This window comes from Pseudomassariella vexata (assembly GCF_002105095.1).
Source record: "Pseudomassariella vexata strain CBS 129021 chromosome Unknown BCR38scaffold_9, whole genome shotgun sequence".
Lineage (NCBI taxonomy): Eukaryota > Fungi > Ascomycota > Sordariomycetes > Amphisphaeriales > Pseudomassariaceae > Pseudomassariella > Pseudomassariella vexata.
In genome coordinates this window covers 1735817-1749091 of record NW_024467964.1, presented here as the reverse complement: position 1 = coordinate 1749091, position 13275 = coordinate 1735817, and the positions used below count along the sequence as shown (strand labels likewise).

Below are 13275 nucleotides of genomic sequence, written 5' to 3'. Positions count from 1 at the left end.
AAGTTTTATTGTGTTTTTCTGTAGCTCTTTGTCATTTTGCTATGTTTTTGTCGGTCATGAGCGCTTTGCCTTTTATCTTCCGCTCTCCTGCACACTGAGTTCCAAAAGTTTTTTCCTCTCGCCGGACTGCCAAAACGAGCAGGCCTTCCAATTTTGTCAAGCCGCCTTCATCCCCGATGGTCAGTACGGTCAAGCTAGGGTTGCCCCAAGTCTCCGCACAGAATACACGCTACCATTCTTCTTCCACCGTGCCACCTCTTGAAATAGACAATAAAAACAAACCCGGCCCGTTGGGGGTATCATCAACTGGGCGAAAAACCATGGAACAGACGTGGTATCTTTAGTAACAACGCCGATTATTGCCAGTGAAGTGTCCGCCAGAGCCGCCGATGTCCGTAGGCATTGATAAGGCCCTGGCTGAACAGTGCTGCCCAGTGCATTAATGCCTGGGATTGGTCAACCATGCCGTGTGGTGGGGTCGCCGATGTGATGACATGTGACTTTGAGTCGAAACAAAAACGCCGGCCGAATGCATGGATGCAATAGGTATCGTAGAAATCAATCGCGTCGCAATGCGTTGATAAATGAACATTGTACAGGGCAGCAATCTGCCGCAGAGTGCTCGCCGTTGTGGACAAGCATCTCGATGGAATATGTAAGGTCGAAAATAGTAGGGACAATCACCAGCCTTGCGCATGGTAACCACCGAGGGCCTCTCGGTTGAAGTATTGGTTCCAGCTGCTAGCATTAGGCTCCTCCTTAGCCTTGTTGTCCTCGGCCATGTAGGCCTTCTCGGGGTACTGTTTCAGGTTGGCGACATCGTGCGAAGTGTGTCTTCTCTTAAGGACGGCATTCGCAGTTTGCGACTTTTGCTGGCGTTCCCATAGTAGTTGGCGTCGAAGGGACTCGGTCAGTTCGGTGGCCAACATGTTTCTACGTGTGGTTCGTGGCGACAGCGCCGCCTGTTGATGACTCGAGTGTGCTGGGGTTGTAATTGGCTGTGCGCCAGAGCGAGGAACCTCTGTAATGGGCCGCAGTAGCGTGCGTCGTTGAGCTCTGCTGCTCTTCATCTCCAATCCGTGATCATCGGAATCATTCGGCGAGGCAACCAACGTAGGGGCGTTGTGCATAGACCGCGCGCGCTGAGGGATTGCCGACGTCGATTGGGAAGCGTGGTTAGTCAGAGCCTTGGTACGGGGATCCTGTCCAGCGAACATCAAGCTAATGAGCGACCGCTGCGAAGTGAGGTTCCCCTTCGATGACACGCGCTTGAAGGTCACCGCGTCGTCCACACTAGACTTGCCACTCTCCTCGATGGAGTCCTCCCACTCCGAGTCTTCGTCGTCGTCGTCGATGGCGCTTTCGTCCATGTAGCTGTCCGACTGGTCGCTGGGAGTCTGAATGGTTCGCATCGTTACTTGATTGCTGAACGAAGTCTGCTTCTTCTGGGCTGTGAGCAAGGAATTGGGCCGCGCAGAGTGCATGGCGCTCTTGAGAGACGGGGTGTCATCCTCTCCAGAGCCCGACGATCCACCAACCAAGAACATCTTCTTCTTAGGTTGAGGAACAGGTTGGCGAACCCCTAGGCTCTGAGGCGAGGACTCGTCTCCAGAGGAACCGCCGAGCGCAAACTTGGGTGGTTGCTTCTTAAGTTGAACCGGCTTGTGCGCAGGAGAAGAGTGGGGCTCGGGAATGGCGTGTTCGGTAGGGGAAGCCATCATGGAGTTGTGACTGGTTAAGCGAAGAGAAGGGATAGAGATCTGGGAGGGTGAGAAGCCGCGTACGACGGTTGTCCGGCTTGCGGAGTCGTTTGTCGGAATATCAGAAGGCGAAGATTGCGACGCAGATGCCTCGGACGGCAACACGGCGGAATCGCACAAGGGTTCGGTTGTGGGAGTCGTCGGAGTGCCGAGACTGTCGTGGGCTTCTGGAGAGAAGGCCGCCTGAGACTCATCGGACTCTGGTTCCAAGGACGGGGAGCTCATGTCAGATATGGGTGACAGGTTGGGCTCCTTCTCCTGGATGATGGAAACGACCATCTTCTCGAGGTGGTCTGAGGTGATATGTCTCTCACGTCCGCGGCTCCGGCTGCTGCCACAAGAGTCCTGACGAACAATTATGGGTCGGTGGACGATCTCCATTGGCTCGGAATCTGACGAGAACTCGAGCGCCTCCTCGTCCTCCTGCACCGAGTCGACGCTGCCGGACAATTGGGGCACGTCTGGTATGCGCTGGTCAGGAATGTCTTTCGGTAACGTAGTCGTGGCCGAAAATGCATGTGAATGCAGCTGCTTTGCCTTGCCGCACGCAGTTTCGCAGCAGAAGGTCTCTCTATTCCACAATCTCCAACTCAGGTTTTCTAAGCGGCGGCCCTGCTCTACTGAGTCGACGCATCTTGAAAAGACTGAAGAGGGTGGTTAGCAATGTCAAGTGGGGCCAATACTGCGGACCATTTGATTTACTCACCAGTCCACATGCTGAAGAGATTTTGCGCGTTATTTGTGTCTACTTTGTGAATGACGTTGGGGTCCACCGTCAGGACTAGTCCTTCCGCTTTGCAAGGCATGTTGTTGATGCGTGCTGCTCGAGCGTGGGAGCAGATCTCGGTGGAGTTTGGCGGAGTATGGTGGTGGTGATTTCGCGAAGACGACCGCGAGCGTCTCAATCGGTGGCTCTTTGGAGGGTTTAATGGGAGTTCATGAGTGGAGTCGGCACCGGAGAAATCGAGCAGTAGAATAAATAGTGTGTCTGTCGTCGAAGTCGTCGAGGTGCGCCTCAGTTGAAATTGAGTAATAATCGGTGTCGCCGCCGCGATTGGTGGTGGATGCGATGTAAGTGGATTGGGATCGGTCTTACTAGTGAATGTAGGCGAGGTATTGCTGGTCTGATGGAACTGGTAATGAGTTATGCCGGGTTGAAAATTCCACGGTCGTAGTCGTTATTGTTGGTGAAGTTGTTCAGAAGAGACCGACGCAGGACGAGTGGTTTGATTGTACATATGTAGGTAAAGATGTGTTGCGTCTGTATTTGATTGATATGGTGCGGAGGAGAGGGTGGTGGACCTTTGAGCATGGGTGGTGGGAAGGCGCGGTGAAGTATGTAACTCCCCAATTGGCAGTACTTCGAGGTACGTACCCAGCAGGAGTCGCGGCTTCCTGACCGTCGGATAGAAAGAGGTACGTAGCTACCTCGGCGAGGGTAGTTGTGAGAGAGTGATGAATGTAGGTAAGAGCTGGGGTCTGGCTGGTGGTGGGTTGGTGGCACCGGTCAAGGGGTAGCGGCAATACCTCGCAAAGTATTCAACTACGGCGGTACTTCATTCTTTTCTTGATCCCATACTCCATGCCCCCATAAATCACGACCGCAGCGGTCTGCAGTTTTCGACTTAACTTGAAGAAGCTAGTTATAACTATAGCGTACAATCTTGGCCCGATTGAGTAGTATGCTCTAAATGAGGCATTTACGACCGGCGCTCAAACTATCGGATGTGCTCCGTCAACCCGGACGTCTGGATTCTTCAAACTTTAGGGTGGCGGCGCTTGATTCAGCGACTCAGCGCAGATGATTCTCTATGACCATGCCTCCTGATCGCTACCACACTACCGGTTGTTTGGTCGCTTGGTTGGATTGGGCACACGGGTCAAAAACTTCTGTAACACCTGTTTACCCTCCAGAATTAACCATTTCATAGGTAGGTTTGCATGACATCCGAACAAGGTGAGGGCGACAGATGCCCGTTGGGAATCCGTCGCCGTCGCCATCGCCGTCGCCGTCATGGTTGAAAGATGCAGGTGGGCATCAATACGCCTGAAAATCCTCGTCTTCGTCATGTTCAACGAGTAATGCACGAAACACTCAAAGCTCAAGGGCAGTCTCACCAGAGTCATTCCTAATGACCATCCATCAAGAGTTTCTACATGCGGGAGTCTGCAGTTGGTTGTCAATTGTGTATTTTTGGGTGTTCTGCGTGAATCTTCCTCCTCTCGTTGCCGAAAGCATCAGTGGCGGCGGGCTCCGTGCTGTTCCCGACAATTTACACACAAAGTTGCGCCCCAGCTATACATCACGGTTGCTGTACGCAGCCCATGCATCAATCTCGTGTGATTGTGGAAGGACCAATTCAGTTTGCTTACAGGCTCACCAGGACTGTTCCTGATAACGGTGGCAGGCTGACTGAACTCCATCTCGTTGGGCAGGTTGTGCAGCGGCTGTCTAGACTGAAGTCCACGATAAGTCTATTTGCTGCCCAACACCGAATTATCAACGCCGACGAGTCGTTACTGCTCAGCCATGCTGGCACAGGACACAGGCGGAGACAGGCTGACAGGGTCTAGATGTGACGTGACTTCTTGACCCCAAGGAGCCTGTCGTTATGGGCTGTTTGGGCCAGAACCCCCCCAATGTTGCCTTAAAAGGGCTTGTGACAATGTCCATCACTGCTAAAGTTGGCCTGTCCCGCTGCAGATAACATCACGGCGTTCCTATCGATAGAAAATAGGGCGGCAACTAGAAAACTAAACCCAAAGAGGGTTCAATGCATGTGTTGCAAGTTGGCACTGACAGTTACAAGGGGGTCACAACTGATGTCAAAGTGTCCGCAAGCGTGCAAGTTGCAAATTCTTTCACGTTACTGAGGCGGGGTTAGAATACCAGTGCGGGCCTCACTTGGACCTTTGCCAGATATCGACACGTGCGCAAATGAGGTAAAGCAAGTTGTCGACCAAATCATCACAACTCTCGAAATTGATAATTGGCAAGTCCTGCTGGCTTATCTATGCGCTGGCTTTTCCGGTTCCCGTGAGCAGTTGCTGAGCAATGGCTCTCCACAATTGACTTTCTCCGCATTAAGCAACACGATCAGCTGAGGCCCTCACAGCCTCGGTAGCCACGCCGCGGTCCCCGCATCTTTGGCCGGCCAGATCCAGCTTGCTGACGACCTCGGACTGGAGTTCACCAAGTGCTGACTGGTTTCGACGGACTGCCGAAATGGCGATGCCACGACTTATCCGCAGTCAGAGAGTGTAACAGGCCTCCTGTTACATACTCAGGTCGAGTCCTTGGTCGGGTCGCCCTGGTCGCGGTCGGTCCTGAATGAAGATTCATATGTAATCACTAATACTTTGCCTCGTATCGAACATGCTCTATATCCCTCCGAGCATAATCACATACGAGTTTTATCATCAAGCACTCCCATTGCGGAGAGCCTCCCCACCAATCCAACCCCATATCCGACAACTTCTACCCTTATGTCATGTGCCACAACCATCTTCAACTCCACCCTATCGCCAACAAGCTCCGTCACATCCTCGTCCCCTACGAGTAGCGCCGAGCTGTCAAGGCAACAACCGACCGTGACTGAAACGCGAACTTCGGCTCTTGACTGGTTGCGCCGGATCGCCCGATCAACGGCGATGTAGCTATTTACTAGAGTCATTTCAAAATCAATGGATTGGTTGCGTTGCATCATTGCCGAGCAGTATCGCGAGATATATATTGGCAAGGCCCAGTTATCCCTCATTCCAAAAGTTTACAACGACACGATACGACTGAAGAGACTCTCTTACAACTTCCCAGGTGTGCAAGTCGAAGTTTGTCGGGACTCTCCAACGATCATAGCTCGTTCCAGAAATGTTACGTCGCCAATTTAGTCCGGATTCCACGAGAAACGATATCAAATGACCCCAGACTGCGCTGCCGGATGTGGCAGGCGCTTCATCGTCAACATCCAAACCCAAATTCTGCCTGATCTAGAAGGCACAGGCCTACATTGTGTTCTAAGACGTTGGATCAGTGCAGAATTGACTCATCCATCATTTTCGAAATTTGGTGTTGTTGACTTCGGCGGTTCTCACAATGTTTCCATATTGGAGAACAATGCAAACCTCCTGAATCCAACCTTCCCGCATCTACATAGCCCTTTAAAACTATATGATTCCAGGTAAAAGTGACCCAGCAATACCACATAGCTGCGGGACAAGCTGCTTCCACTCCAATCATTCTTGCGTTCTAATCGTGAGACTTGCAAACTTGGGCTGGCGCGAGAGGTGTTGTGGGATTAGGTAGAGCACCACTGGATAAAGTTGTTTGATATGAACGTCAGCCCACAATCCACAAATATACACCCGCCATTACTGCTGAAAATGCCTTATCACATCATCAAGCTAGGAAGTGAAGGAGGCGTGAAGCTGAGAGTTATCACGCTGGTTCTAATGACGTAGCGCGACCAGGCGTGATGAACGGCAGGTGGTAGCAAGCATCCATGCACAGGAGCGTCCAGGTTTGGCAATCGCTTTGGGATGACATTGACCCCCTCCCCCCCCACGATTCTTCTGAGAAAGCGCGGGAGGGCAGGGATAAGTCCCCATGGTCGCAAGGTGAGGCCTGGGAAGCAGGGGCCAATTCCAAACTGCCTTCCCAATTCCCAACTCCAGTCCGGCATAACGCTACCCCAAATCCAAACATCAACATGCCAACCTGTGACAATTGCAGTCTTCTGGAAGCTCGCGAGAACACCCACAACTGACAACCGGCACTTCACCTGCATCACACCGCTGTCTGCACCATGATGCGACAGAGTGGATAACAAGTTGCATTGCAGTTTCTTTTTCCAGTTATCAGCTCAAGCATTCACATCACAACGCATTGAAAGCGACTATTGTATGTCAATGATTGTCGCATGGCGGTTGCATGGCAATTGTCGTCACCGTTTCACAAATGTGAAGCAGTATAACGATAAAATGTTATCGACTAAATTGCGATAATCAATACTTGGGGGCACTCCAAGGATCTCTGTTGCCAATTTCTGTCATTTGTGACCGGCGACTGGGGTTTGATTCCCCGAGCCAGGGGGTCAGCGAAAGCCCCCTTTTTCTAGACCATGTGGGGTGGGGGGGAGAAAGGGGTGGGCGGCCGTCGCCCGTGTGGCAAGGAAATATGTATGGATTGGCTTGGCACGCGGCCTTGAAAAAGGCTTGGACTGATATATACTATCACAGACCTAAATCTGAACGATCATTTCTCTGCAACATTCCTTTTCACATCACAGACCATTCAGCTCCCATAGCGGCGGCTGGCGGCTGCCACTGATATCAGTGGCATTATGATCACCCGTAATAGGCCCTTTCCTCGGGGCTTTACGAAACACGAAAAAATATATCAGAGTAAGTGATGAGTTTTACTTGCCCCAGTCGTGTTCAATATCGTCTGGACTCGTCATGACGGCGCATGCTTCTGCAACTAATCCCGATACCCCGGTATCAAACCCCCCGGGGCCCCTGGGGGCAGGCCCTCTACACTAATCGCTGCCCCACTGGAGACGTTCCAGTTCTTTGGTATCGTCATGTGAGCAAAGGCAAAGGGAAACTCATCGAACGAGTCACCCACAACTAATCCAGCGGTAATTAGAGGCGGGGAAGGCGCCTTGCAGTGTCCGAAGCGGCCATGCTTGCTCCGCGCTTCGTTGCCCGGCCATGACCGCCATCGTATCTTGCCTCACTAGCTTGCAAAATTGGACTTTTGCTGGAAAACAATTCCGGTGGTAGTGGGCCAATATGAACTCTATTTAGAGGGTATCAAATTGAAATTCCGTCGCCTAGGATGCAACGGTTCGTCCTCGATGTCTCGCGGTACAAGTCATGCGCACCTGGCGAGTTTGAGCAGATGCAGATCGCGGCCTGCGGACGGTTGTTTGTGTATATACCATGCAATTGTCCCAGCCTTGGTTCAAGTTGCAATAAAAGCATAATATGAGGGGTCCCCTTTGCGCTGCTGCTATGCTTGGCAAGCAGAGCTTCATCTGACCGCGGACGGCACTTTGTCTATGCCTGCCTCGCTCGAATACTGCACCAATCAGAGGTCGAGCTTGGCGGCTGAGAGGCTTGTGTGGCAGCTGCAGAGGGAGCTTTGAATACCTCGCTGCGGTGTTCGTCCAATCATCCCGATAACATTGTGGTTTGCCGTGGTTCTCGACCGGGATATTTGCAGGCTTGATCTGGCCTGATGGATGTCAACCTGGTAGCCGGGGTTTGGAAGACTGCATCACATCTCGATGCCTCACTAAAATCTCATTTGCCTGGTTTGTTTGCTTTGAAGTTTTTTAGAGCGAGCCGCTGCATCGTCCTCTTGGGAAACGAAGGTCGCCAAAAACGCCATTCCGTCACTGCTAATCTGTCAAACAACCGTTGTTGTTGGCGTGGTGACTTCATCTGCATTAATTATCTGCTGTATTACATGCTGTCGGCAGGACTTATTTCAATTATAGATAAGCGAATGACAAGACGTGCGGATCTCGTCGGAAGTGTTTCCGGTATCACATTGGAGTCAACTGGGATGCCTCCCATCCTCGTTGGCTATTATTCCGACATGCTACAGTGACCCTTGATACGTCTCCGTTCGTCCCCCATTTCCCACCAAAACTCGACCTATGTGCGAATACACCATAATTCAAAATGAAATCGTAAAATGATACTAAAAAGGTATATATAGAGATTTAGTTCTTTTAAAAGATTGTAATACTGAATTCTTTATACTTAACTGTATTCTGAACTAATGTTACTTGATGTTATAGGTAACCGAGGTAACCGAGCCTATAAGAAATTTCTTAAAGTAATAGCCTCAACTGACTATAATCCGAAATACAAAGAAATAAGAAGTACAAATAGCTAAAAATATATGCTATGTTCAAATAATATCTTTCAAATATTATAGATACAGTCATTAGGTATTATTTGAGTATTAAGAACTTAACAAGTGCCTCTGGAAGTAGGTGGGCTTTGGTGGAAATGGGGGTGGCCGTAAGGAGACTTATTCAGGGTCACTGTAACGGCCAAATGGCTTGGTACAGCTTTGATGTTATGAGTCTATATACAGCCGTTCCCGTACCCGATAATATCGAAAGGTACGAGTTCTCGTACGCAGTCTAACTCACAGTCTGTTATAGGTCACAAGTGCAATGCAAAAACTGGTGTGACAGACCTGATGAGTCCACGAACAGGGGTCGGCTCGTTCCCCGTGTTATAGCTCAGATGTCATTTTTAGCACGAAACGCCTGTCGGCGCAGAATGTTTGCTAAACAATGACATTGAAATGCACTCGCTGTTCGCCGAATGCAGGGACGGGAATAAAGACGTTGATCGCAAGGGAGCACTTCAGGGCTCACCACCCCTGACTACCATCACCTTGACCTGCACCCCCGATGCCATACCCAACGATCTGGTAGATGGGCGCAATACGATGAGACGCTCGCACGCTCGCTTCGATTAACCGAGCTTGCGGTTTTCAGCAATGTCCCGTTTCCTGTGGGATCGCTCTTCCGTTCCTTCGGGAGCTCATGCAATGCAAATGCCAGCTCTTAAGTGGACGGATAATCCCCAACCCTCGGCGACTCATCGGCCAGTTCCCCCATGTTGAAGCGAGTCAAAGCCTGTCGGAATATCTTCCCACGAGGCCGTGTAGTGGGGACTCGACTTGCTTCACTCACCACGCGCATGTATGCAAACTTCTGATAAAAGTTGCTAATAGCAAATAAAAATTATCCAATTCGTCTTGTAGACTTCCATGCAGGAGCCTTTTACGTTGATCCGCGTTGCCAATCAAAATTCTGGTAAATTGGAACCTCATTCCGTCACAGTCACAGTACGAATACTGATGGATAACCGTTCCCCCAGGTTCGAATCCCCCAGGATAACTGCGGCCAGCATCGCATTGACAATCGTTACCCACGTGGTAAATTTCAACGGTCATCAATGCCCATGCCGTGCGGAGAACCCCTTCGAATTTCCCCATTGGAAACCCCCAGTTGATGATCGCGCGTTTGGCAAATATTCTCCCAAAGTGTGGCTCCCGGGACGAAGGAGTGACCGACTGTTTGAGCTGACCAACATGGACAAGTGCCTAGGTGCTATAAGGCTATAATCTTATGTTATAGTATGTGCACAGCGCATGATCATCGACATTTGTCGCTGCTTTTCTCCGTTTCTCCGTGCCTATTGTCCCATCACAGGATTCTGCATCAGGATTGTCGGTCTAACATAATAGAGCCTTCGCGTAATCATTCTCCACTGTCCAAAAAGGGCGAGTTGAAGACTCGGCTTGTTGGCCCCGGTGGGACCCTGAATTTCTGGCGGCTAAGAGTAAATGCATCTTGTTGATTGTCTTATCAATCGCGGGTCCCAGTTGTGGGAGACGGGGCACAACGATGCTATAATATAGATGCTCCGTTGATCGTTGACTTGGGGATTAGTCGTAGCAGATATTTCAAAAGTTTTCAATGGGATATTTTGGTCAAGTGATCAATTCTTCAAGTAAGTACGCAGTACACCGATATTAGGAACCTGGAGCCGGCGGATAAAACCTCACATGGATAAAGCTTGTTGCAGTGGCTTCGTTGGCGGCTTGTCGTCTGAGGTTTTGTTGGTTGACAAGGCGACGGATGAATGGAGCATGGTAGGTACCCATTCTCTTTATCAGAATAGAAGCCATCGATGCCAATATACCTCAGTCGATATAATATCAGGCTGGGTGTTATTATAGGTGAAGGGCTCACACAATGTCTCGAAACCGAACAGCAGGAAGAACATGAGGTTGGACGTGGTCCAACGGCTAATGTTAATGCTGTTCACCGAGGTCGACTACTACAGTGACTCAAGCCGAAACCTCATGTAACAACTCCTGTTACTTGGTTGGTTGGTTGGATGGTTGGTGGCTGGCAGGTCGATCACTACATGGTAATAACCTACCTGCCATAAAAAGACGAGGCGAGGCCGGCCTGTCCAGTAATGAATGAGCAGGCTCCAGCCTTGTTCGGTGCGTTAAAGAATGAAGATCACGACCGACCAACGCAAGCTCAGCCCCACATTCATCAATCTTGACAATCATGGCCTCGTGCCCGCCTTATGGGCCGCTGTTGACATGACCCTGCATAACCAGTTTATTGTTGTTTGGTTGCCAATTGATTGCTTGTTGTTGATCCGTTGGATCAAGTACACGTAGTGAACAAGATACGCGGATGGAAAACTTGGGATCCTCATCGGAAGAAGGGAAGTAGGGCGAGCGAAACTGTAGCATAGCCGGGTATAGACGTATTCATGCTCCTAAAGTGAATCAGGCAACATAGCGTAATTCTCTCCTGTTACCCGGTTATGTGCACCATCACAAGTCAGGTGTATATTGCCGGGCATGCAGTTTAATAAGCAAATGCCCAGCCGTTGGCATGCTTCTCCGCAATATCTTGAGTGCACCCCGTGAAGCAGTAGTACGTCATTTCATTAGATCTGGGGAAGATATCCCAGAGAAATAGGTACCATTTTCAGATTTGATACCTGAACCGACCACGACCATAATTATCATTGTTTTCATCAAATTTGAATGAATATCGACTGAATACTTTTCTTATTTGGCCCTCCTTGTTGGCCCTCCTTGTTGGCCCTCCTTGTTGGCCCTCCTTGCCTCTTGCAGCAATGGCGTGTTGATCTGGTCAGACAGGAGAAATCCAGACAATCGTCTGACATGGAAAACCCCTCGCCTCCAAGAGTCGAAAAAAAGGTACAGATGGTACTCGCGTACTTTTGCGATTCCTGATATGACGTGTTGACAAGTTCAAGATGACGGCCTGCCTGCCTTGTCTGGTTGCTGACTTACCTTATTGCAACGCTACAATGCAGGCTGAGACCATTCAGCCTCTCATTAGCTCGCACATCTGTACGATGGGCTGCATGTCAGAAGTGGTCATGGGTAGTGAGCCACCCCATCGATCTCAGCAGCCCCTCCCGCCAGCTCTGGTGGTGACGGCAACGGGGATAAGATCAAATGGGATGAACAGGTGGTGGATTGGACCCCAAAATAGGTCTTATACTCACTCCAGTGCGCCAGCGCTTATCAGCAACCAACAATGTTGTATCGCATCGCGCTTGAGCAAATGGGAAGACCCATGGCACATTTGTCGTTGTACTGTTATTGCTCCTTTGAGTGCTTGTGCTGCGACGTGGGATCAACTGGTGTGTCTTGTTGCCTCCTCGTTCCTTCCTTCCCTTCAGCTCATTGTTACCGCTTTGAAATTCACTACATAAAATTCATCCTTCTTGCAATGTAATGTGCGCCCGACCCATCCCGGCCGCCCTCCATCGTGACCCGGTGCAGCATTCTTTAGGTCATTTTGGGGGGCATAGGTGGTATTGAAGCTGCTGAATATAGCCATCCCTCGTCTCCCATTTTACGCATGGCATGAGGCGATCACCGCATGGCCAAATTTACAAGAATGAGACAATATACTTGATACACATTCGAATGACAAGGTGTTGCCAGTAACTCGTGCATTTGGGGCTCAAGACTGTCGTCACCGCGAGCCTTGGGTTCATTCCTTCGCTCGCTCGTTCATCCGTTCAATTCTTTGCTGGCGGAGACTGTGACCCCACCTCCCACGATCACGAGCGTGCACCAAGACCAGACCAACGCCTCCTGAAGCCCCAGTTGCGGGGGATCCGCCAGTGCCACGAATAGCGATTTGAGGGCAACCGATCATCGCATAGCGCAGGTTGCTCTTGTGACTCGTTTCTAGCCGTCTCCCCGCCAGAAATGTTGGCGGCCAGATCCGTCCACAGTTTTTGTCCTGTTGTAAGATGTGATAATCAAGGTGGGGTGAACAACCCCAACATTGTAATTCGGGAGCGTGACTTTGCTGTCACAGATGACGATCAATGCAATGCTCATCCGCCAACAGCGCGGGCGGCCTTATTACGGATCCTCGCGATATCGGAGTTGTCTTTCTGCACCGGTTGAGGCTACTAGAATCAGAATAGGCCCTCATGTGATACTTTGACAAGGCAGATTAGATTACGGTGCAGATTGGGGTGGCGCTTGTTCTTCCCCATCCCAGCCAACGGTTACTAGGCTGCTACGCACCTTCTAATGCGCTACCACTGTCGGTTGGTCACGCGGTGGAATCGACAACTGCTTCTGATACGTGCATGCTTAGGCGAAACAGAGCGGCGAGGCCAGGCGTGCCCAGTTGATTGATTGAACGTGGGTGCTGTCCTGAATACTGCCATTATAGTTGCGAGGCAATACCTCTGACTCGCCGGTCGATTGATTCATTCATTCATCCCATGGGCCACTCCTAGGTAAAGACGATGCGCCGTCGCCATCATCCTCATCCTCTTCACCATCAATTGCCGTCCTGCCTCCTTCTCCTCTCTTTGGCTTTCTCTGGTATTCTGGGGTACCCATGGTCAACCTGAGCCGAATTCAGAACATCGAGATCCACACATCTCCATGTGGGAA

General features: G+C 50.6%; 2 protein-coding genes across 2 annotated transcripts; one reads left to right on the top strand and one right to left on the bottom strand.

Moving 5' to 3' along the window:
- Nucleotides 1-512: 512 nt before the first annotated feature.
- BCR38DRAFT_242140 (uncharacterized protein) lies at nt 513-2681 on the bottom strand. The gene is made up of 2 exons (XM_040854401.1): nt 2467-2681; nt 513-2404 (listed from the first exon to the last, which is right to left on the bottom strand). The coding sequence occupies exons 1-2, from the start codon at nt 2564-2566 to the stop codon at nt 681-683; spliced, it is 1824 nt and encodes a 607-aa protein (XP_040714373.1). The 5' UTR covers nt 2567-2681; the 3' UTR covers nt 513-680.
- Nucleotides 2682-11334: 8653 nt separating this feature from the next.
- On the top strand, nt 11335-12318 carry BCR38DRAFT_242063 (uncharacterized protein). Its single transcript, XM_040854399.1, has 2 exons — nt 11335-11541; nt 11601-12318. Exons 1-2 carry the CDS (start codon nt 11506-11508, stop codon nt 12063-12065), a joined length of 501 nt encoding a protein of 166 aa, XP_040714372.1. The 5' UTR covers nt 11335-11505; the 3' UTR covers nt 12066-12318.
- The last annotated feature ends 957 nt before the right edge of the window (nt 12319-13275 follow it).

Excerpts from the sequence above, each read along its gene's own strand:
- BCR38DRAFT_242140 (XM_040854401.1), bottom strand. The coding sequence starts at position 2,566 with ATGCCTTGCAAAGCGGAAGGACTAGTCCTGACGGTGGACCCCAACGTC. Across the intron at positions 2,405-2,466 it reads TCTCTTCAGCATGTGGACTG|TCTTTTCAAGATGCGTCGAC; the intron begins GTGAGTAAATCA and ends CACCCTCTTCAG.
- BCR38DRAFT_242063 (XM_040854399.1), top strand. The coding sequence starts at position 11,506 with ATGGAAAACCCCTCGCCTCCAAGAGTCGAAAAAAAG. Across the intron at positions 11,542-11,600 it reads CTCCAAGAGTCGAAAAAAAG|ATGACGGCCTGCCTGCCTTG; the intron begins GTACAGATGGTA and ends GACAAGTTCAAG.